Source organism: Hydra vulgaris, chromosome 01 (assembly GCF_038396675.1).
Source record: "Hydra vulgaris chromosome 01, alternate assembly HydraT2T_AEP".
In the NCBI taxonomy this organism is placed as follows: domain Eukaryota; kingdom Metazoa; phylum Cnidaria; class Hydrozoa; order Anthoathecata; family Hydridae; genus Hydra; species Hydra vulgaris.
The window spans coordinates 14,928,217-14,950,860 of NC_088920.1; the positions used below are offsets into that span (position 1 = coordinate 14,928,217).

General features: G+C 25.1%; 1 protein-coding gene across 3 annotated transcripts; it reads right to left on the reverse strand.

Annotated features, from left to right (window-relative positions):
* Positions 1 to 1,977: 1,977 nt before the first annotated feature.
* Positions 1,978 to 20,173, reverse strand: LOC100208035 (uncharacterized). Of its 3 annotated transcripts, none has more exons than XM_065787467.1 (19): positions 20,032 to 20,173; positions 19,800 to 19,927; positions 19,537 to 19,593; positions 17,589 to 17,672; positions 15,053 to 15,124; positions 14,821 to 14,914; positions 14,629 to 14,685; positions 14,528 to 14,544; positions 13,115 to 13,169; positions 12,279 to 12,353; positions 12,012 to 12,150; positions 11,848 to 11,903; positions 10,125 to 11,765; positions 7,007 to 8,869; positions 6,732 to 6,826; positions 5,982 to 6,435; positions 5,669 to 5,714; positions 4,565 to 4,664; positions 1,978 to 2,208 (listed from the first exon to the last, which is right to left on the reverse strand). In XM_065787467.1, the coding sequence occupies exons 4-19, from the start codon at positions 17,664 to 17,666 to the stop codon at positions 2,170 to 2,172; spliced, it is 4,881 nt and encodes a 1,626-aa protein (XP_065643539.1). In that variant the 5' UTR covers positions 17,667 to 17,672; positions 19,537 to 19,593; positions 19,800 to 19,927; positions 20,032 to 20,173; the 3' UTR covers positions 1,978 to 2,169. The 3 variants fall into 3 exon arrangements, with proteins under 3 accessions (XP_065643539.1, XP_065643540.1, XP_065643538.1); XM_065787468.1 differs by having other exon boundaries at positions 12,288 to 12,353; positions 15,047 to 15,124; XM_065787466.1 differs by having other exon boundaries at positions 15,047 to 15,124.
* Between the last annotated feature and the right edge of the window lie 2,471 nt (positions 20,174 to 22,644).

Genomic DNA, 22,644 nt, shown 5'->3' on the forward strand with positions numbered 1-22,644 from the left:
TTACATTATATATGAGTAATGTTAAATTATACATAATATTAAAAATATATTGTAGAAATGGTATTATAAATATTAGAATAATATGAACACTAATAAAAAAATTAGGGTATTTATTTTTATTTTTTAAAAGTATTAAATACTTTAATCTACTTTTTTATAGCTAAAATAAGAAAGATAATTTGAATTCAGGTTTCACAAAGAAACAAATTTAAAGTTTTAAACAACTAACAGAGTTTAAACAAAATTGAAAAATTTGATTTATTAAATAGCTACCGATTCTAACAGCAGTTTCTTTTTTTCTGTTAAAAGTTATTTTAAATTAAAGATATCTCTATTTAGGCAAAACCACCCATTAAAGTCTTTTAATTTATTGAAAGTATATAGGTGTATAAACCAATTTCAAAAAACTATTAGTCAATAGCTCGTTGGCACATTGATCCTTTGCTTCTCAAAGTTAGAATAAATTTTACCTTTTTTAAAGCAAGTGAGGGTTTGAGACATGATTTTCAGACTAATATTGAGTTATAAATAAGTTTGACTGTATTTACAGTAAATAAAACAAAGATTTTTTTTTTTTTAAAACTTATAACACACATATATAAGCCTTGAGACTTAGCCTAGAGACTTGGTGTTCAAAAGCCTAGAGACTTGGTGTTCAAAAATACAAAATTTGAGTTATTGAACGCCTCTTGGGTAGTTTTGGGTAACGGGAAAAAGAGTGTTGCAGATATTTAAAAAACTTAATGTATAAAACTTAATATAATATTCCTTTATAAAAATCAACACTTCCTCTCATTTCAAACAACTTTTTCAACTGCATGAAGTTGCTACATCGAAAACTAGAAAACTTTTGTGAAAATTTAAAATGCAGTAAATTTTGAACCGCTTTGAATTTTGGTTCGCATATTTTCAGGTTTTTCTTATGAGATCATTTGAAAAAATCCCTGAAATTTTAAGAAAATTTAATTACTCTACTATTTCAAGTTGCCTTATTTTTTTAAAAAACGACTCAAGTATTTTAGAGATTTTTGTTTTTGATTTTTAATTTGCTTTTTTCATCAGTTGGTAAAATGTTTTAGTACCAGCGTCGAAGACACCGGGGGATGGGGGTTACAAGATAATACCCCCCCCCCCCCACAACTTTTTTCAGAAATTTCAAGATAAAGAATTTTTTTAGAAATTGACGATTGTGCCCCTCCACTTTGAAACCCATATCGTTGGCCCTGAGTACTTTTAGTGTTAGTTTTTCTAACGTAATAAATATATGATTTATTTTAACTTTTTAAAATGTTAGTGACTTAATGATTTTTTAGTTTTTTTTATACTTTTGTTTGTTATATAAATTTCAATTTTCACTATTTTCAAGTTTTGTAAAATTTACCTGATCAAAAATTTTTATAGGCTCATTAAAAAATTTTTTTAGGCGCATAGATAACATTTGAAGAGTACATGAGAAAAAACGGCATATTCGCATTTAAAAAACTTTAAGAAAGTATTTATGAAAAATACTTTCTAAAAGTGAAAAAAATTTTTAAAGCTTTTAAAAAAATTTTTTAAAAAGCTTTAAAAAATTTTTTTAAAGCTGTTTAAAAAGATATATATATACATATCTTTTTGCCTTGGTTATCAATTCCCCCTATTCTATTTCTTTGACTGTTTGTGATAAGTATGAGGAACTATTAGTTATCAATTAATTGTTACATATGTTCTATTATATATACTAGATATCTAATTTCGGTTCAATTATACATATATATATATATATATATATATATATATATATTAATATATATATTTATATACATATAAATATATCTATATATATATATATTTAAATATATATATATATATTTATATATATATATATATATATATATATATCATTGAATCATTGATTTTTATAGACGAAAGAAAATCTTTTTTAGCCACTATCTAAACCTCTTTTTAAGTCAATTAAAAGTTAATAAATACGCAACATTTATTGATTACTTACTGTCAATTTATTTTAACTACGTAAAAGATACAATTTATTTTCGACAGCCAATAAAGAGATGAAAAAAAGAAAACAATTATAAAATAAATACAATTTAATTCTTAAATAATTTACAATTATAATAATCTAAAAAAATAATTTTAAAAGACACAGTTCCCAGTTAGCCGACTTATTTATCATTTTTTGATACGCTTTTTAATAGTCTTCTGAAGCTTCTAAAAGTAAAAATAACTAATATAAAATTACAGAATGAAAAATAAACACACATAAAAAATTACATATATAAAAATTACAACTGGCATTATTTCCATAGAAACATTGTACTGAATGTTATTCGTGTTTTTAAAAATAAATTCAGTAATCATAAAATGAATTAACTTCAGATTATTTTAACTTAATAATACAAAATAATACGAATTCAATTAAAAATATTTCCTGTTTTCAAACAGTGTGCTTATGTTAAATGATTATTTTTCCCGATGAGAATCTGATAATCGTTGATAATCTCACAATAATTTAGTCAAAGTAAAAGCAACTTAATTAAATCTATAGATAGCTTAAGTACGACATAATATTCATAAAAGCAGATCTGTTTTTTTGGTCATCAAGATAAGGAATAACATGAATACTAATCTTGCTTATGAAACGTAGAAGCCCATCAAGAACATCCCGATTTTAGCAAATCAGTTAAATTAAAAAAAAGTTTAATTATTTAATTGGTCTTTGAGATTAATTACCTAATAAAAAATAAAAATATCTACTAATTGCAAATTATAAACTGACGTTTTACAAAACATTTTGAAAATGAGCTTGTTCTTGGCGTTTTGCATTTATAGAGATTTGAAGTTAGACATTTTTGGCATATTGTTAGCAGAGTACGCCAAAGGCCTTGTACAGAGCATTACAACAAGCATTATAATGGTTAGTCGCAGACTAGTTTTATGTAACCTAATACATTCGTCCATGTCTAGATTTTGCAGTAAAGGTTTGGTCTCCTCACCTAAAAAAGATATTGCGAAGATAGAGAAAGTCCAAAGGCGTGTAACGAAAACAATATCTGAGATAAAACATCTACCATATGAAAAAAGAATACAAATGCTAAAACTAACATCACTTGAGGATCGCAGAAAAAGAGGTGACCTAATCCAACAGTTCAAATTTACTCACCAGATTGATGAAGTCAACTTTCATTTCCCTCAAACCCTAATAAATTCAACAACTAATTATAATCTCCATGGACACAATCGGCGACTTTTGCCTCAATTTATCAAAGGTTGCATTGAACGAGAAAACTTTTTTACAAATAGAGTAACAAAACACTGGAGCGCTCTTTCACGGGAAGCAGTTGACTCACCTTCTGTAAATTTCTTTAAAACATTTTTATCATAGCTTTCTTGACTAGCTGCTTTGTGCAGCTTACCTGTGTCAACATAGAGCCTGATGTAGCTCTTATTCATTGGTTTAGATTACATTTACACAACAATATGTACAAAAACTTGTTTTTGTATTCTTCAATATAAACATTTTAGGACATGGGTTATTAAATGTACACTTGTATTTTTATGGACTTTATGGTAATTTTGAAATAAATAAAATAAAAATTAAATAATTTGCAAATAATCTACAAATATATTCTGGGTGCCATACCCTTTAAAATATATAAATCAATAGAAAATTTTACATATGTCAGAGGGTTTGCCAGTTACTTTGTTACTATAAGTTACATCAAACCACAAAACAAAATTATGCAATGTTTACAAACATATAGTTATTAGTTAAGAAAGATTTTAGGCTGATTTTATCTTTTTTTTTAATTAGGAATTTATGGACCCAGACAATGACTTCACATTCCTGCTGGATTTAAATTATCTTATTTTCCTTACAAACTTAACTGAAACTTGTTGAAAATAAATTTTTTTTTTTCACTTTTCATAAAACACTTTTCACTTCTTTATCTCATTAATTATTTTACAAAAATATCCCAATTTTTTTTCGAATATATAGCTAGAAAAATATCCTCTTTTTTTTTTGAAAGATTCATCTTTTTTCAAACATAAAATAACTTTTGCTAAATCATTTTCATTATGGTTACAACTTTTCATATAATTTGATATAACAAATTGTTTTTAGTTTGGTATTGGATTTTATGATGCAATACCAAAACAATCGTGCATTATCATCTGGTTCAAAGAATATTGCCAGACCTAGTTAATTTGATAAACCTGCTAAATTGATATTCTTCTGATAGAAGCTTTAATTTTAAAGTAAAAAATGAAGTGAAAATATTTTATTTTTACTTTATGTTCCACGGTAACATGCTAGTAATGGGATATGGTACCATGGTTACCACTACCCATATTTACATGGTACCATGGTTACCATTACCATTGTTACTAATACCATTATGTTTTAGTTTGTTAATAGTTAGATTGCTTTTGTTAAATACTACTGAACAAAAAAAAAAAAAAAATGTGGTGTTTTTTGTGCAAAATTTCTGTAAACTTGAATTATTTTATAACTCTTAAATATTTTTTGAATTATTAAATAATCTTTTAACATATGACAACATACCTCATGATATTCTTTCATCTTTGCTCTGTTTCGTTTCAATAATTCATTTTTTTCTTTAAGAGCGTTTTGTTGTTTTACTTCAGGGAGTTGTTCGTATAAACTTAAGAAAAATCATTTCTAATTTTCAGCTACTTTGACATCATTATTAAATTAAAAAAAAATAACTAAATTAAATTTATTTTAATTTGTGCTTTTTATTTGTCATTTTAATTAGAAAATTTGTAAAAGTTTTTTACATTTTTTTTTATCGATTTTAAGATAATTTTTACTTAATATTTTTAATAATTAAAACAAATTAAATTTTTTCTATAATGAAAACCTTGATTCTTTAAAAATTAAATTTTTTAAGTCTTTTAAAGACTTTTAAAGAATTTTACTTTTCTTTGTTAAGATACAATATTGAAATAAGAATTTGCTTTTTATATATTTATTTTTGTATATATATATTTTTTAGTAAATTTTGTTTATTATTAAGTTTATTTCATTAATAAATCTAAATAAAAAAGAGTTTGTCAAACAATGAAATACAAAATTTAAATATAGTATGAAATAAACTGCCCAGTAAGAGGCTACAGAGAAGGAATGAGAGAGAGAGAGATATAACACTACAAAAGGCTTCTTTTCGAAGAATTATTTTTATAGACATTCTTTGAATCTTTACACTCTGGTCTAATATAAAAGAATTCTAGGTTTTGCTATGCATTGACTCCAATAAATTCATGAAGTTGTTGCATTGCAATTCATAAACATGTTTTGTATAAACATAAACATATTTTTCTTTTGTTGATTTCAATGATTTAAATTAAAGAAACAATTTTAATTTAAAAAAATGTTAACTATTTAAATGACTTATCAAGGCGAAACAACATGTTTATCTATGTTTATTTTTTACTGAAATCTAAAAGCTTAGGTATGCTTAAAAGTGTAATGCTTATATAAAAAAAAAAACATGTAGCTTATTTCATTGTGATCAGACAATTGGCCAAAAATACAACTTATAGATACTTCTATATATTAAAGTTATAATGAGGCTTGACAATAAAAGACCTATGAACAATATTTAAATAGTATTAATATTATTAAATTTATAAATAAAATATTTACCTCTTTGTTCTTTTTTTACTTTCAAATAATTTTTCTTTAACAACATCTAAAATATTGAATTTCTAAGAAATAATTCTTTAACAATTGATTTAAAAAATAAAAAGATTAAATGTTGAAAGCTTTTATTATTTTACGTTTTAAAAAAATTTATTATTTTTTTCATAAAATGCATTAATTAATATTGCGCAATTTAACATAAAGTGTTCCACAAAAAAACAAGAAATACTATGTAACCTAAGGTAAATGTAACACTTTATACACTTTACAATTTAATTATAAACACTAAAACATAAAATAAATAACTTTCACTTACCACTATCAAGCTTAATTTGAGTTGATTGTTCAGCTTTTTTTAGTTTATCTGAATTTGATTTTAACTTATTTTCTTTAATTGATGTTTGTAAAATGTCTTTAAATTTATTACTTTCTTTCATACTCTGCTCTTGATGGTATGTGTGTTTATTTATCACTAATTTTTCTTGATTGTAGAATAGTACATCTGGTTTTTTACTATTTTGAATAAAATTTTGGTGGTATAATGATTCATCCGTCAAGGCTACTTCTTCAGATTCTTGATTAGGTCCTTGTAAGCTGTGGTTTTTTTCTTGCAAATCAACTTGAGAGATTGACTGATAGTTTAAAATATTTTCTAAGGATTCTTGACTTGATGAGCCAGACTCATGAAATGGTGCAAGAGAAGACCAATCAACTGATCCAGATATCATGGAAAGATCAAGATCTGAGAGGACACTGAGTTCAGTGGTAAACTAAATTAAAATTTAAAATTACTACATGTTGCTACGCTGCAAACAAGTTGGTACCAATGTTAACAAGTTAGTACCAATCCTAACAAGTTGGTTGCCAATGCAAACAAATTGGTACCAATGCAAACAATTTGGTACTAATGCAAACAATTTGGTAACAATCCAAGTGGCTAATTTAAACCTTTTATTTGAAGAATAACATTTATTTTAAAATCCCCCTTTTTTTTTGTGATAGAAACATGATTTTGAATGATCCACAAATAATACTAAACCAACACAACAAATAAAAAAAATCTTACATCATTTGTATTGCTTATTTCAAGTCGACTTTCATTTAAATGTAAACTTTTGTTATCTGTAGTTCTTTCAACATTAATATTTTGATGGGAGTAGTCTATAAAATTAAAAGAAAAAAATTTGACATTTAGAAAAAAAAAAAAGAAACAGTAAATGAATGAGATTTGATAATGTTAAGTACAGTTAAAGTTTCATAGAGTAAAAAACAAAAAGGTGACACATTGCATTATTACTGCTGGTTTTAATTATACTTTTTAAAACTAAAATTTAAACAAACCTTTAACGTAATCCTGTGAGGCGTTTTTGACAAATTTGTCATCATTTAAAGGCTCTTTAGTCAGACAAACATTTTGCACAGAGTCAGAAATAACTCCCTTCCGAGTTTGTTGAGGAAGGGGTATAAAACTATCTTGTTCTACATTGATTGACGCTCGTGAGAAACTTGAACCACTAATTTTGCGTGCAGTAAAATCCATCGTGATATCTTCAAAATATGGCATAATACTTTTTAATGCATATTGGTGATTTGATTCTGTTTCACTTTCTTTATTATTCTGTTGAGAATTATTATTTGACTGTTTGTAGTTGACTAGTTCAGTAACTTTTTTATTCCATTCACCAAAATGTTTTAAAGAAAAAGAATAAATATTTTCAGGAACAAGGTCCGTTGTTAAATCAACTGATCCGTTATTTTGGACCTGTGTTTCTAAAACGTTATTTGTTGATTTGATTGGTTGATTCTTAAATTCATTAAGTTGTAAACTAGTACTGGTTTCGTAGACCTTTTGATTGGACAATTCGTTTTGGTGATTTTGATTGGTCAATTCATAGAATGTTAAACTTGGATTCAAAAATGAATCTGGATGATTGTCATAAAATAAACATTGCTGATTTTCATGTGCAAATGAAGCATGCTCATTGTTATTTTCAGAAGATTCAAGATGGCTGTCATGTCCAAATGTTGTAAAAGACTCCTGCTGGCTTTCATGTCCAAATGTTGTAAAAGTATTATATTTGAAAGAACTGTGTGGAGATAGACGATGAAATTTATCTTCTTTAGTACTTAACTCTTTTCCGTTCATTTCTTTATGATCATTGAATATGTTTGTTTGAAATCCTGAGATTTTTTGGATAATCTGAGGAGAGTCAGAGGAGGTTCCTTTTTTTGATATCAGTGTTGCATCATACGATGAGTCACCAACTGAAGTAGAAACACTATTGTTTATTGAGTATTTAAGATCCTTTTGATATGAACAAGATACTGGTAAAAACAATGGAGAACCGTTAGAAGAAAATGAAGAATTATCATTAGTAAGCACTTTTTTAACTTGTGGAAGTTCAAAAGTTTCTGAACCTTCATTACTGTTTTTGATAACAGCTGGCTGTAAGAACCTTTCGAAACCATCTGTTGTCTCAATAGGTTGACCTAACTTTATAAAAACAGGGTCATGTGCTTTTAATGTACTCACTTTTTGTTGAGTGCTAGCTAATACTTCATTGCATTCAAAGTTAATTATTTTGTCAGAGTTTAATTGAACAACATCAGTAGTATTTGTTGATAACTGCAATGCTTGATTTTCAACATAAGACAGAGAGCTCTGTTGAACTGGCTGCAAAGGGTAAAACTCACCGATAGATTCATTGTCTTTGATTTGTGAACTAATTTTTTTCAAATTTATATAGGAGTTGTGTAAGTTCTTACTTACAGAATGTTGAATGAAATCATCTTTGCTAACAGATTGTTGGTAGTAATTCTCTTGAATCACAGTTTGTTGATTAAAGTTATCTTTATATACAGATTGCTGATCATAATCATCTTGAACAACAGCGAGCTGATTAAAATTATCTTCATTAAAAATTGGTTGATGAAAATTATCTTTATTCACGCATCCTTGATTTAAACCATCTTTATATGCAGGGAGCTGAATAAAATCACCTTTATATTCAAGTTGATTGAAATCATTTTTCAATGATAACAGTTTTGTACCTATGTCAGCATAATTTGGTTCTTTGTATGTATGTTTTTCAGATAAATCATGCACTGTATGAGAAGGACTACTTTGACTGGTTCTGCTTGGACCTGATAAGAATTGCTCTTGAAGTGATCCAATTGATGATGAACTTGGTGATGTAAAATTCTCTAAAAAAAAATTTTTAATCCAATGATTTTCTAAAGTCTCACTATTTACCTAATGTGTACATGATGAAGGCAATATTTACCTGTGAACATGATGTGCGCAATATATGAAAATGCAATATAGAAAATATATGGATATACAATGAGCATATATAGATTGTCTGCTAGATGTAGACCAGATTAGTCTATTGCCTCAACAAATTGAGAAGCATTCAAATACTTGTTTTTACTTTCAGAAAAATTGATTATTTTTCTTTTCCTTATTCAACCATTATTGTTTGCTTAAAAATTCTAAAATGTGAGCATTTTACCAATTTGGTTTTAAATTTTAAAAAAGCAAAATTTGTTTTAATAACATTTTTTGTTGTTAATGTTGATAAATAAATACATAAAACACAGCTAAGTGGATTTTTTATATTATTATTTTTATTTTTTGTGTATGTTTTTATGCATATATTTTTAAATATATTTTGAATTAGAAACTTTTAAATTTTTTAATATTATTGTTGCTAAGGGCATTATCCTTAGCAACTATAATATCAACTTTGATACTATGATAGATCACTATGGTCCAATATATATATATATATATATATATATATATATATATATATATATATATATATATATATATATATATATAGACATATATATATATATATATATATATATATATATATATATATATATATATATATATATATTTATATATATATATATATATATATATATATTTATATATATATATATATATATATATATATATATATATACAAATATATATATAAATTAAAAAATATATATATATTTATAAATTAAATATATATATATATATATATATATAATTATTATATGTATATATATATATATATATATATATATATATATATATATATATATATATATATATATATATATATATATATGAATATATATATATATATATATATATATATATATATATATATATATATATATATATTTAAACTTAACAAACTATTTTAGTTTTTTATTTAATTTAAGACTCAGCGAGGGAAAACTTCCGATATTTTTTGTTTTGTTTATTCACGAAATATCGCGTTGCTTAATTTATGGACGATCCCTAAGTAGAAACAACTAAACATATCAATACTAAATAAAAAACTTCACTGTTGTGAAGTTAATTAAATCAACTGTATTGTTTTAAACAATTGAAAAAATTACAGATGTTTAACAAGAAGAACATAAAAACTGAAAAAATTTATGTAAAGCAACTTACTTTCTCTAAATGGTGTTTTTTCTTCTACTTCATAAATGGGAGAAAATGGAGGATCTTCTGAAACACGCTTAAAATAATCTGGTGTATTATTATGAGAATAATCTTGAAAACTCATATTGGCTGAGCAATTCAACATGTGAGCTTTCGCATAATCAACTTCAACTTTTTGAAATGATGAAGGTGATAATGACGGAGATGAATGAGACAATACTGAATGACTTGTTTCTGCAAAACAATGCTTTTTTAACCAACTATCAAAACTGTTCAACTGATCATCAATTAAACTAAAATCATACTCTCTATCATTTTCCTTATTAATCATTTCCATAGAACGATAGCTTGTCAATTGTGATCTATCAAATTGCTTAGAGTTATTAGATGTCAGGTTTACTGATGTGTTATAACTTTTTACAAAAACAGCTTCATTAGAAGTTGATGGAATATCTAAAGTAGTTCTTCCAACTTTAGTATTGGTTAAATGGTCCTCCCATAACAGTGGGTCAACATTGGTTTGTCTCAATAAAAACTCATTAACTGAACATTTATCAATAAATTTTTTGTGGTTAATACTATCAGTAATATTTGTTTGTTTTAATTGTTGAGACAACTGTTTACACTCTTCTGTAATATTATGCATATCAATTTTATTGTTATCTGTTCTATCAATATTACTGTGTAAAGAAAAAGAGAGATTATATTGTTTTGTTTTATTAGTATCAAGAAATGTTGTCGGTAGAGACATTTCTGTTTTTTCTTTTGAAGTTTCATCAGTCGTGGGTATTTCCATTTCTGTTTCTTTTTTCTCTTTTTTAGAATCACGAATCAATTTAAGCTTTACCTGTTGATCTTTGATGTGTTGTTTGTAGTTTCGAACTCGATCTGTAGAATCTGTAAGATCTATAGAATCTGTTGGATTTGTAGAACTTTTCATGAATAATTCAGGATACTGTTGGCGAAGAGCAATTTTCTTATTTTTAATTTTCTCTGAGACTACATCACTATTTAACTTTGAACTATTTTTGATTTCTGATGACTTTTGTTTTGTGTGTTTTGGGTAGTCTAGAGTGCATTCTTTAGGTATTATATGGTCTTGGGTATTTTCTTGAAGTTTACTGCTTTCATTAAAATTTTTATACTCTAAATTGTTTTTTCTCTCATTAAAAGAAGTTTGAGTTGCATTATCTACCTCTATAAACGAAGTTTGAATTTGAACCTCACAAGTCATTTTTTCTAAAATTACACTGTGTTCACTAGCTTGTTGTGATGTTGTGTGATGTCCAATAGAGGAGAAATGGTTGTCAATTTTGCTTAAAGAATATTGTTTTAGAGAGGAACTATCTGAGTGTCCAGAAGACATACTTAGCTTAGAAGATGACTGTGTTAATTTTTGAGTAATGGCATCTGAGCTAGTAGTAACATGATTGGTACAAGAAGATGTTAAAGCTGTATTCAAAATTTGCGTTTTTAGGAGAGACTCTTGAAACTTCAAAACCTGCTGTTGGTGTTCGAGAAGATGCTGAGTATAATTAATTTTTTCTGAAGTTAATTTTTCATTTGACACTTCTACTCTTGATGACGTTTTTTCATTAGATGATGTTCTTTCACTGGATAATCCTCTTTCACTGGATGATGCAGATTGGTCTTAACATTAATTATTTTACATTAATAAACTTTTAAAAGATTTCTTTAAATATTACAGAAAAAATTTAAAAATTATAAATACCTACACTTGGCGCATGTCTAGAACAACTATTGAATTCAACTGATGTCCATGAACGTCTAAACATATTTTGGAAACTTAAAATAAAACTTTGAGTCTAAAAAACACAATTCTTTGCATTTAAAACCTATTTATAAAAATGCAAGCTAACAAAATTAGGCTCTTACCTTTCACAAGCAGAACTAATATTCATGGATTGTAAACTATCAGCCTGATGGGTTGCAATTGTTTTTGATGATTGTGACTCATTTTTTGATAAATTTGATTCATTTTGATCAGAACTTGGAGCTTTATTCACAACTAAATCTTTTAAAAAGATGAAGAAGTTTAAATAGAAAAGAGAAAACTAAGAATTTTGTTTTTATTTTGGTTTTAAAAACCAATATTTTAAAAACTTTTGATAGTTAAATAAAAAAACTTGAAAACAAAATTACCTTCTATACCTTTTAATTGATCTTTTTTTTGTTGCTTAATGTGCAAACGCAACTTTTCAAGACGACTTAATGGTACTGGAATAAACAAACCAAATTAATATAAAAGTAATATACAGGTCATGCATTAACTTTTTAGTTTAACTGTAATGATTTTGTTAATTTTAAAAACAGTTTTTTATGCTAATTCATTTCCCCAAGGCCATGAAGGTCACTTCAAATCGGGCGCTACTTGAATTGTAGTTACAACCCTCTCCCGACTCTATAACTCCGAAACATGAACCTTGACAACAAGGCTGCTGCGTGGAAACAAGTTTAGCATGGTACTACCAGGGAGGTAATGGGGATCAAATTCGGAACTTCTCGCTTATGAGGTGAGCCTACTACACTCTACCACTACCACTACACCACTTCCGCATTTAACTTTACCCAGTTTAACATATTCTGGTATGCATATGCACATGTCAACATAAAAATGTAGATAATGCTTAATAAATTTATTTTTACATAAATTGTCATAAAATATGTAAATGATATACGTCCACAACATCAACAATTAACAACAACAATCTTTGAATTTGAACTCTACAAAAAGTTTTGTGTCATTTGTTAAAACATCACTAATAAAAAACATTAAGAGCAAATACTCAAAATTTTATTAAAGAAAGGAAATGATTGGCTCAAAAGTAATTGCAAAAACTAAATACATCCCTTAAGAACAATATTGCTTCAACAAATGATAAATTTTCATTATTTCTTATGATGATTTCTGTTACAGAATATATGATGTTACTTTAAAAAAAAACTGTATAAAAGCAAATAGATACTCAATAATATACTTGGTAAACTATCTTCATTCAATTTTTCGACTTCATTTTCACTTTGATTGGGAAGCTAAAAATTAAGTTAAATGTTCAAGCAGTTGTTTTATTAATTATCATTATTTATTATTTAAGTAATTGATCTATCAAATTGCTTATGTTATTTGATTGCTTATTGCATTGTTAGATGTCAGGTTCACTGATGTGTTCTAATTTTTAACAAAAACAACTAATTGATGGAATTGATTATTCTTAATAATTGATGAAATATCTAAAGAAGTTGTTGCAACTTTAGTATGGTTAAAGGATCTTCTCATAACAATTAAAAACCATTTTATAAGGTCAGTTTTTAAAATAACAAAAAGATCTTTTGAGGAAATATTTGAAGCTTAAGAAATTGAACAAGAAATTCATTTTTGGACTGTAAAGTAGAATAACCATAAATACTATATATAAAAAACATTGAATATAATAAAACAATAAAAAAAATTTTTGTGTTAATTTTTGGTTTTGCTTTTTCTTCGTAGAAAGTATAAATATATCTAATAAATTATATTAATATATTCTAAAAATTCTCGAGTTTTTATTTTAAAATGATGTGCAAAATAAATATAACCAAGTATCAAAACCAAATGAATAATATGGGTGACAGGAATAATGATGCAAAATTTTGATTGTCGCAAAATTTTAATTGTCACAAATTTGATTGTCGAAAAAGTTAAAAAGAAATAGTGTAGCAAATTGCCACACTATTATTTGTTGGATAATAGAATAATGAACAGTGCCGCAAATGAATTTAATGAATAGTGTCAAAAATAGAAAAAAGAATAATGTCACAAAAGAGTTTAGTGAATAGTGTGAAAAACAAAAAAAACGAATAGTGTCGCAAATGAATTTAATAATTAGTATAAAATATTTCAATAAAGTTTAGATAAATATAAATAATTAAAAAACAGTTTTTGTTAAAATTTATTTTTTATTAGTATATTAAAGGAATTCCTTCAATTTTAAATAAGCTATTATAAAATTTACATATATTCATGTTCATGTGTAATATTCTAAATAATCTAATTTTATATCACCAATTTTAATTTAATTTCTTTTCTTAAATACCTTTTCTTATTTATTTAATTAGTATTCAAAAAACTATTAAAATACAAATAATTTTTACTACTTATGACACTATTCTGTTTTTACTATTTGCGAAACTATTCTTTTTAATATTTACTACACTATTCCTTTTACCACTTGCAACACTATTCCTTTCTTTGTTCTCGACTCTATTTGTTAAACTCATTTGTGACACTATTCTTTTTTTTTGCAACATTATGCCTTTTCAATATTTTCAACACTATTCTGAAGTTCATTTTTCGACACTATTCCTGTCACCCAATAATATTATATGCTATAATAATAATAATAACCACTAACCATGTTATTATCTGTGCCTAAAAAAAAAAAAAAAACATAATCACTAAAAAACGAAAATTTTTTAAAAAATTCTAATAATATATAAAAAAAAAATTTTTTACCTTCAGAAGAATTGTCAAACTCATTTAATGGTTTAAAAGAGCTTTCCATAAGTATTCCTAAAAACAACTTAACCATAAAATCAAAATGTTTAAAAATCCCTGTTTAATTTTTTCATTTTTTTATTATTTATCATTTTTTTAATTTTGGAGAATGCATAAATTTTTTAAAATTAAAAGAAGATTTAAAAAAACCTGCTGTTGGATTGTATGCATTTTCAAAAGCCTGTTCTAAACTCATCTGTTTCATTTTTGAATCTTGTAACCGTTGATACAGTGGTACCTTGTTCTAAAACGAAATTTGTAAAAAACTATAAATTAAAAATTTAAAAACTTAAAAACCTTATATATTTGTTCAAATAATTTTTTAAGAATATTTATAAAAAAAAATAAAAAACTGAATTCAAAACAAAATATATACATTTACTGCAATATTTTTCTTTTTAAGTTGCTCCTTCAACTCAAGATGGTCCAGTTCTCCTATTAGATCTTCTTTTTGCTACAAAATAATTTGTAGACACATCAATAATTTGCATAATTATTATTGTAATAATTTGCATAATTAGCTGTTGTTTGTTAATTTTTAAATTTTAAACTCCTTAAACACCCAAAATTCAAAAACCTAGTATATATAAAAAATTTTTTATACTCCCAATAAAAAACTTAAAAATTGTAAAAATAATTTCTTAAAAAAAATATTTACTTTAGATAATATATACTTAATTCAATTTTAAATAAGTTTTTAAATTTAAATCAATATCTTTTTATTTACTTCTTTTAAAACAGACTTTATTAAAGTATATATTTAGTTAACTTCTTTTTTTTTAATTTTATTTACAATTTTTTAAATTTATTCGGATTTATTTAATAATTATAAGTTAAGGGAAAAAATGCTCAAAAAAGTAAAATAATGGAAAACAAACAGTAGGCAACAGTTACTAACACAACTTATTTGCAACAAGAAATCTCAAGTGGAATTGAAGTATCGAAGCAAATTTTGTAAAGAACGCACCCAAAAATTAAAATAAAAAAATCCAACATTTATGCTTCTCAAAAACTGTTAATTAGGAATGCTATTAATAATGATAGTGTAATGATACAGTCAGACAACCCTTGGATAAACTACAATTTCAGTCTTACCATCCTGTTAAGAAACTAAAACCATGAAGTAAAATAGATTAAAATGGGTGTAAATGATTGGAAGAAAATTCTTCTCTTTAACCTTTCTGCTCGTTTTTAGATTACTTTCATTTTATAAATAAAGAATTGTAATAAAATATTATAATTTTTCAAACATTTCATTTTAGTTTGATTCTCTGATAAGTCCACCTTTCAGATCTTAGAGGATAAACCCTCATTTTTGCAACAGAGCATTGGTAATAATTTTTGCAACAGAGTGTTGGTGACAATTTCAACCCAGATTGTATTGTCAAGATGATTTATACCCTTATACATGTTATACATGCTAGGAGGACAAGGACTAGAAATAAAAGGCTATAATAAAATATAAGACATGTGAGGTACAGTGAGGCAGAATCAAAACAAGTTTTAGAGCGAAAGCCAATTGCCTCATGCCAAATATTTTGTCCATAAAAAGGACCTAAATATTTGGCATGAGGCAATTAGCTTTACATGTTAATGCATCTCATCTTTTTGAGAAAAAAATCAGATGCATTAACAGCATGCCATGAAAAAATATATATATAGAGATCACTAAAAACAAGAGCCTTAGAGATCATTAATTTCTAAGAGTATTTGATGAAACGCTCTAAAAATAAATACTGGTTAAAGTAAAAATAATTATTTTTAGAAATTTATTTATTATCTCTGATTTGTATCTTAATTATAGGATAATTAAAAAAATGTAATTATTGTCAGCGACTCATATGAGCAAAATTGAATAAGAATTACAGCAATTCTTGGCCAAATATGGTTTTCAAAATTTGATTAATACTAATCTATTGCCAGGTTATTTGAAAAAGCAAAATTGTATTTTATTTTATAATAAGCTTTACTCTTTATTTAGTAGAAGCTGTACTAAGTAGCACTTAGTAATTCTAACAATCTAGAGAAATATATTGGCATGTCATCGAAAAAAGAACTTTCCTTCATGAAAAGGAGAAGATGTCATAGCTGCAAAGGATTTTACCAAATAATAATTTTAATAAGAACTTTTTCCCCCTCCCCCAAAAAAGTTGTTTTATCATGGTTCTATAATTATTTTTAATATTAAAATATTCTATACATCATTTTATATTCATTTATTTATCATTTATTTATATTCTATATTTATATATATATTTATTTATTTTTATTAGGAACTTTTACTAATTTTCTAAGATTTGGATAAAATTCCAAAAAAAAATTTTCTAAAATTTAATGGCACTTACTCAACGGTCATTTATTTATATGTACAACAGGGTACTGACATATTAAAATATAGTGTTTTAGCCAAGAAAGGAAAGAGAAAAAAAGGAATCCTATTCATGCCATAATATTTTAAGTATATTATTCTAAGTTCTTAATATATTGGCTATCTATACCTGAACCCCAAGTAAATGTATGTATTTAAGCTCCCACAGATGACTTGGTTAACCTAATCTGTAGCATAAGATATTATTTTCACTGCTTGTGTGTGACCATTCAGCGAATTTATATGCCAAAGTTTTTAGGTAATATTGGGCCTAGTCCGTAAGGATTAGTGTAACGGTCATCAAGCACGACTATTTTCCAAAACACCATTACTGTCACCATGGAAGAAGATGTTTGTCTCTGGAAGATGCTTGGGCTAGTTTTTTAGAATTAGAAATCAGTTATAAATCCATGCATAAGTATTAAACCATCATGGTTTTCTGGAGTATGAGTGGGCTGGCTTGGTGTAGTTCAGAAATAAATCTTTTACGCTTTAATTACTAGATGAATCTAGCATTTTAATTCTAAAAAACTAATAACTAAACAATTACCTGTTTTAACTGAATCTCGTGGAGAGCATGTTTATGTCGTAGTTCAGCTTTTTCTAATCTCTCATTATTTTCTTTCATACGCTTCTAAAAATTTTTTAAATATTTATTAGAAATTCATATTGAAAACAAAAACTAATTATAAAAAATAATAACAGGATTTGTAACAACTTTTAAGCAAGAAATAAAGATTTTTATAGCAACTATAACATAGCAAAAAATAGCATTGCAACACTAGCATAGTTATAATGATAAATGTAACATAACATAAATAAATAACGTAGATAAATGTAATATAACATAATTATAATTAAAAATTTAATAAAAAAGTGTGTAGTAAAGTATGGCATATCAAAATAATTTCTCCAAAACAAAGAGTACAAAGAGTGTGATTTGTCATTTATAGGCCAATAGTATTAAACAAGGGTCTTTTACTTAACCTCTTCCCTTTAACTCTTATCTTACCTTCCCTCAAAATATCCTTGAACTCTACCTTGAAAAAACCTCTTGGATTTGATAGCCAAGTAAAAGCTGAGAATGGTGTCTAAATAGAAACACTAATTTTAGGCAACTTCATGTTAACTTCATCTGGCTGCTGCAATCCAAAAGAACTTCCAACCATTCATTATTTACTGAGATTGTTGACATCGATGTAAATCTGAAAACTCTGTGGCAGTTTCTTTCTGAAATTCTGCTACAGTTTGTAATTCTATAATAAAACATCATTCTTAATCATACCTTATTCTTAACCATGCTATCATTCTTATCATCCTATTATCATGCTATTCTTATCATCCTATTCTTGTCATTCTGTTCTTATTTCTCTCTTTTTTATAGCTCAGCTCTCCATAACTCTCTTTGATTAAATCCTGATTTTGTTTTATTTTTTGATTTTTAAGTTTTTTAGGATTTTTAAATCTAGAGATCGCATTAGACCTTTTTGCTTAATCAAATTTTCATATTATTGGTATTTCATGGTTATTTTATATTGGGTATTGTCTTTAATTGTTTCTCAGAGCAGCTGCTTTGTTTGCCAAGACTTGTGTTTAAGAAGTTAAACGGTTGACTGAATAACTATTAGAAGCAACTCATTTTTTTAAACAAAATTAAAATAAATAAATCATAGCCCCCTTGGCGTTAGATGTAAAAACAGTCAAAAAATAAAAATTGAGTTTAAAAAATATCAGTTTGCTCAATAATTATATGCTTTTGTCATTTAATTTGTCATTATGTAGAAATGATAACTTTTTATTAATTAAATATTTATTATATAAATATTTATTATATAAATATTTATTATATTAAATATTTATTATATAAATAATTAATTAATAATAAATTAATTAACTGTTATCTTTATTGGTAATCTTTTTGTCATTATCTTGTCATTTAACTTCATTGGCATTATATAAAAGTAGTCAAAAATTATTAACCCTTAATTTGACTCGCTAACCCTTATAACAAAAAGATTCTATCAGGCATTATATAAAAGTAGTGAAGCAAGGACTAATGCTTTTGAAATATCAAAAAACTTTTATTAAGACTGGCCAGCATGTTTGCACTATAAATTCTCTATAAAAGAATATATTTTCTATACCTTTGAAATACCTTTAAAACCTTAAAATTATAACTTATAAATAAAAAGAAAATTATAACTAAATTATAAATTCGAGGTGTTTGCTTTACAGCTCACAATCTAAACTAAAGAGCGAACAAAAAATATAAATTGTTCACAAAGGTTTATTTGTTTATATTTAACATACATTTTTATTTTATTTCAATTTTTATTTTACTAATATACATTTAATACACATTTTTACTATTGTCATATTAATGAGCCATAACAATATGGAAGATACCTAACTACTAACAATGCTACATAAACACACACACACACATACAACACACTCACAACACACAGAGTTTAGTTATTATAAGGAATAAGAATTACTTCAAGAAGAGCTTTATGGTTAATTTCCTCTTCATCTGCAGCAAGTTTAGCATTTATCTAAAATTTAAATATTTTTGCAAATTCAAAATGGTACATGAAAATTAAAATGATAAGCTTTTAAAACTTTGGTGTGAACAACCAATATAATGTTTTGAATTATGAGTAAATATTGAATACATAGTTATTATAGAAAATTTATATCATACTCCATTATTATTTAATGCACTAAATCAAAAATAATTATCATAAATTAGACAAGTCACCTGATTTTCATCTAAAACTTTTTCTACAAAAATTTCTGGGTAGTGTGCTTGCTGTAGAGTAGATTGCAAATTATGATAAGACAGTGAAAATGATTCAGCAGTTTGGTTTTTGGTAATAGAACTATTTACTATAAAAAAATTAAATTTGTAATTGTTTATTATTGTTGTTTTTATTTTTTATTGTATACTAAGTCTGTAAAACAAAATGCATTAAAAATAACAATAAACAAACCTTTTACTGGCTTTAAATTCTAAAGACAAGTAATAAATTAAAATTCCTCAGATAATTTATTTTATTTCACATTGCATTTTTTTTGGCACACACACTCGTATACAGAGGAGATATGTGATACATACAACAACAACAACAACAACAACAACAATAATAATAATAATAATAAAAAGAAAAGGAAGAAAAATGACAAGAGGAAGAAAATATACAATAAATGCAAATAAACAAGTATCCAAACAATTAAACATACAATGATTGGATCAGGACAAGGTTTGGGAAGTAAGAGAATTGTTTGCTTTCTGTTTTCTTCCATAGCAACAATCTTGTTTCTGGAAATATAAGAATTTAAAATCTAAAAAGATTATAACCTGGTTTCGTTACTTCTTTTTCAAAATTCAAAAATAAAGATAAATTAAAAACCAAAAACTTTTAAGAACTATGTTTATTTTTTACATGCTTTATTTATTAATATTTTTGTTTTCCTTGCCGAGTGGTTGTAAAAAGATGAAAATCTTTCTAGAATCTCAAAAAATATCAAAGATTATTATTTTCAAGTGAAGTCTTGTATAAAATGAATGTTTTTGGTGAGATATGAGAATTATTTATTTCAAATTTTTGTATTGAATGCTGAAGACTTTTATGATTTTTAATCATTACTTTTAGATTATGCATAAATTAGTTTTAGATTATGCATAAATTAATTTTAGATTATGCATAAATTAATTGTAGATATATGAAAATATTTGTTAAAGACTTGTTATTATTTATGTTGTATATATAAACCTGTAAAAAAAAAAATTTTTTGCTTATTTTAATTTTTATTTTCAGATTTTTATTTTTTTTGCTAATATTTAAATATCATACTATATATTAAATATAAAATTCTTGGGAAGTTTTTATCTTGCCAGTTTTTTTTTTTTTAATTTAGTCCTTACTTGGAACACACACTGGATTTAAAACAATTACAAATATTAAAATATTTTGGGTTTATCAAGTTATTAAATAAAAGTAGAAAATAAAAAAGTAAAGGCCTATTTCAAACTATTTCAAATACAGGTTTTGAAACCTTTTTTGTGTGTGTGTGTTTGTGTGGTAAAATTTAATGTATTAAATTAAGAATATTATGTGTATATTACTATATCAGAATATTATATTAGGAACATCTGATCTTAAGAATATATTATCAGATTTATCTTCGATTTTGTGTGCGCAATAACTACACTTGTTGTTCATATCAATTTTTATTTGGTAATGAAGGTATTTTTTTACTTTTTTCAACATTCTGATATGTACCAGAATTTGAAGAAAAGTCATAGAGTTGGCAATCAAATCTTTTTATGAATAGACAATTATTTTATGTCAAAGTTTACTTCCAATTGCACTTCATTTTCTATTGCGTGTCAACTTAACACTCAATTTCACAAAAAACTTCGCATTACAAAATCTATTCAAAATTAGATAGGAATAGCAGCTATGACAAAAAAAGAAAGTATTTCACTAAGAAATAGGCAGAAATAAAGTAATAAAAACTAGGTTCCAGGCTTCCTACTATGTACAGAAAATACCAAGTAGGTCAGACAATTTTTGAAAGAGATAAGAAACTATAGAGTAAAAACTTCAAAAACCATAAGCAGAGAATAAACTAAACAACTAGATGATCAAGGTGGTTTTTTATGTATAATATTTTTAGTATTATTATCATTATATAGTACTTGAGTAATATTGTTAGGTACAAAATTTTGAAACTATTGAGCAAGTATTTCAGAAGTATTGAACAAGTATTTCAGAAGTTAAATTTGTTGTGTTATGTAATTAGCTTAATAAACAAATGGCAAAAAAACAATCAAAAAAGAGATTGGGGCTGAGTTTTGATATCTTTGAAAACTTAAGGAATCAGACACTAAAATTTTCTAAAATTTCATCACAAGCAAAAATTTGGCTATTAATTGTTATTACTAAAGTTTGGCTATTATTTGTTTTTACAATATTTATTTAACTGTTATACCTTAATTTAGACTGTTCTGCAATTGAATTTTCTTTCTTTGTTTTTTCTTCTAAGATCTAATATATATATATATATATATATATATATATATATATATATATATATATATATATATATATATATATATATATATATATATATATATATATATATATATATATGTATATATATATATATATATATATACATATATATATATATATGTAAATTATGTTAGTATATTTTACAAATAGAGTGCTCAATGTTCTTAAAGAACAGAGCAATAATAAATTAGTAAAAAACACTTATCTAACTTTTTTCTTCTACTTTAAGTTTCACCATTGCTGGATCATCAGGAAGAGTCTTCTTCCTTAGAAGAAAGAACTCTTCCTGATGAAAAAAGTTAGATAAGTGTTTTTTACTAATTTTATATATATATATATATATATATATATATATATATATATATATATATATATATATATATATATATATATATGTTTTTTTTAATTTTATCTGTTAATTAACTACTGTTTAAACTAAATATTGTTTATACAATAAAAGTAATTAATCTAAGTGTAAAGTGCTTTGAACAGATTAAACTTAGATTAAACATTATATATAGTTAT

Bases quoted from the DNA above. Each gene is read 5' to 3' on its own strand.
- LOC100208035 (XM_065787466.1), bottom strand. From the start codon at position 17,666: ATGAAAGAAAATAATGAGAGATTAGAAAAAGCTGAACTACGACATAAA. The intron at 11,904-12,011 runs GTAAGAGCCTAA...AAATATGTTTAG, and splicing joins ATTAGTTCTGCTTGTGAAAG to ACGTTCATGGACATCAGTTG. The intron at 6,827-7,006 runs GTTTGTTTAAAT...TTAATTTTATAG, and splicing joins CTCACAGGATTACGTTAAAG to ACTACTCCCATCAAAATATT.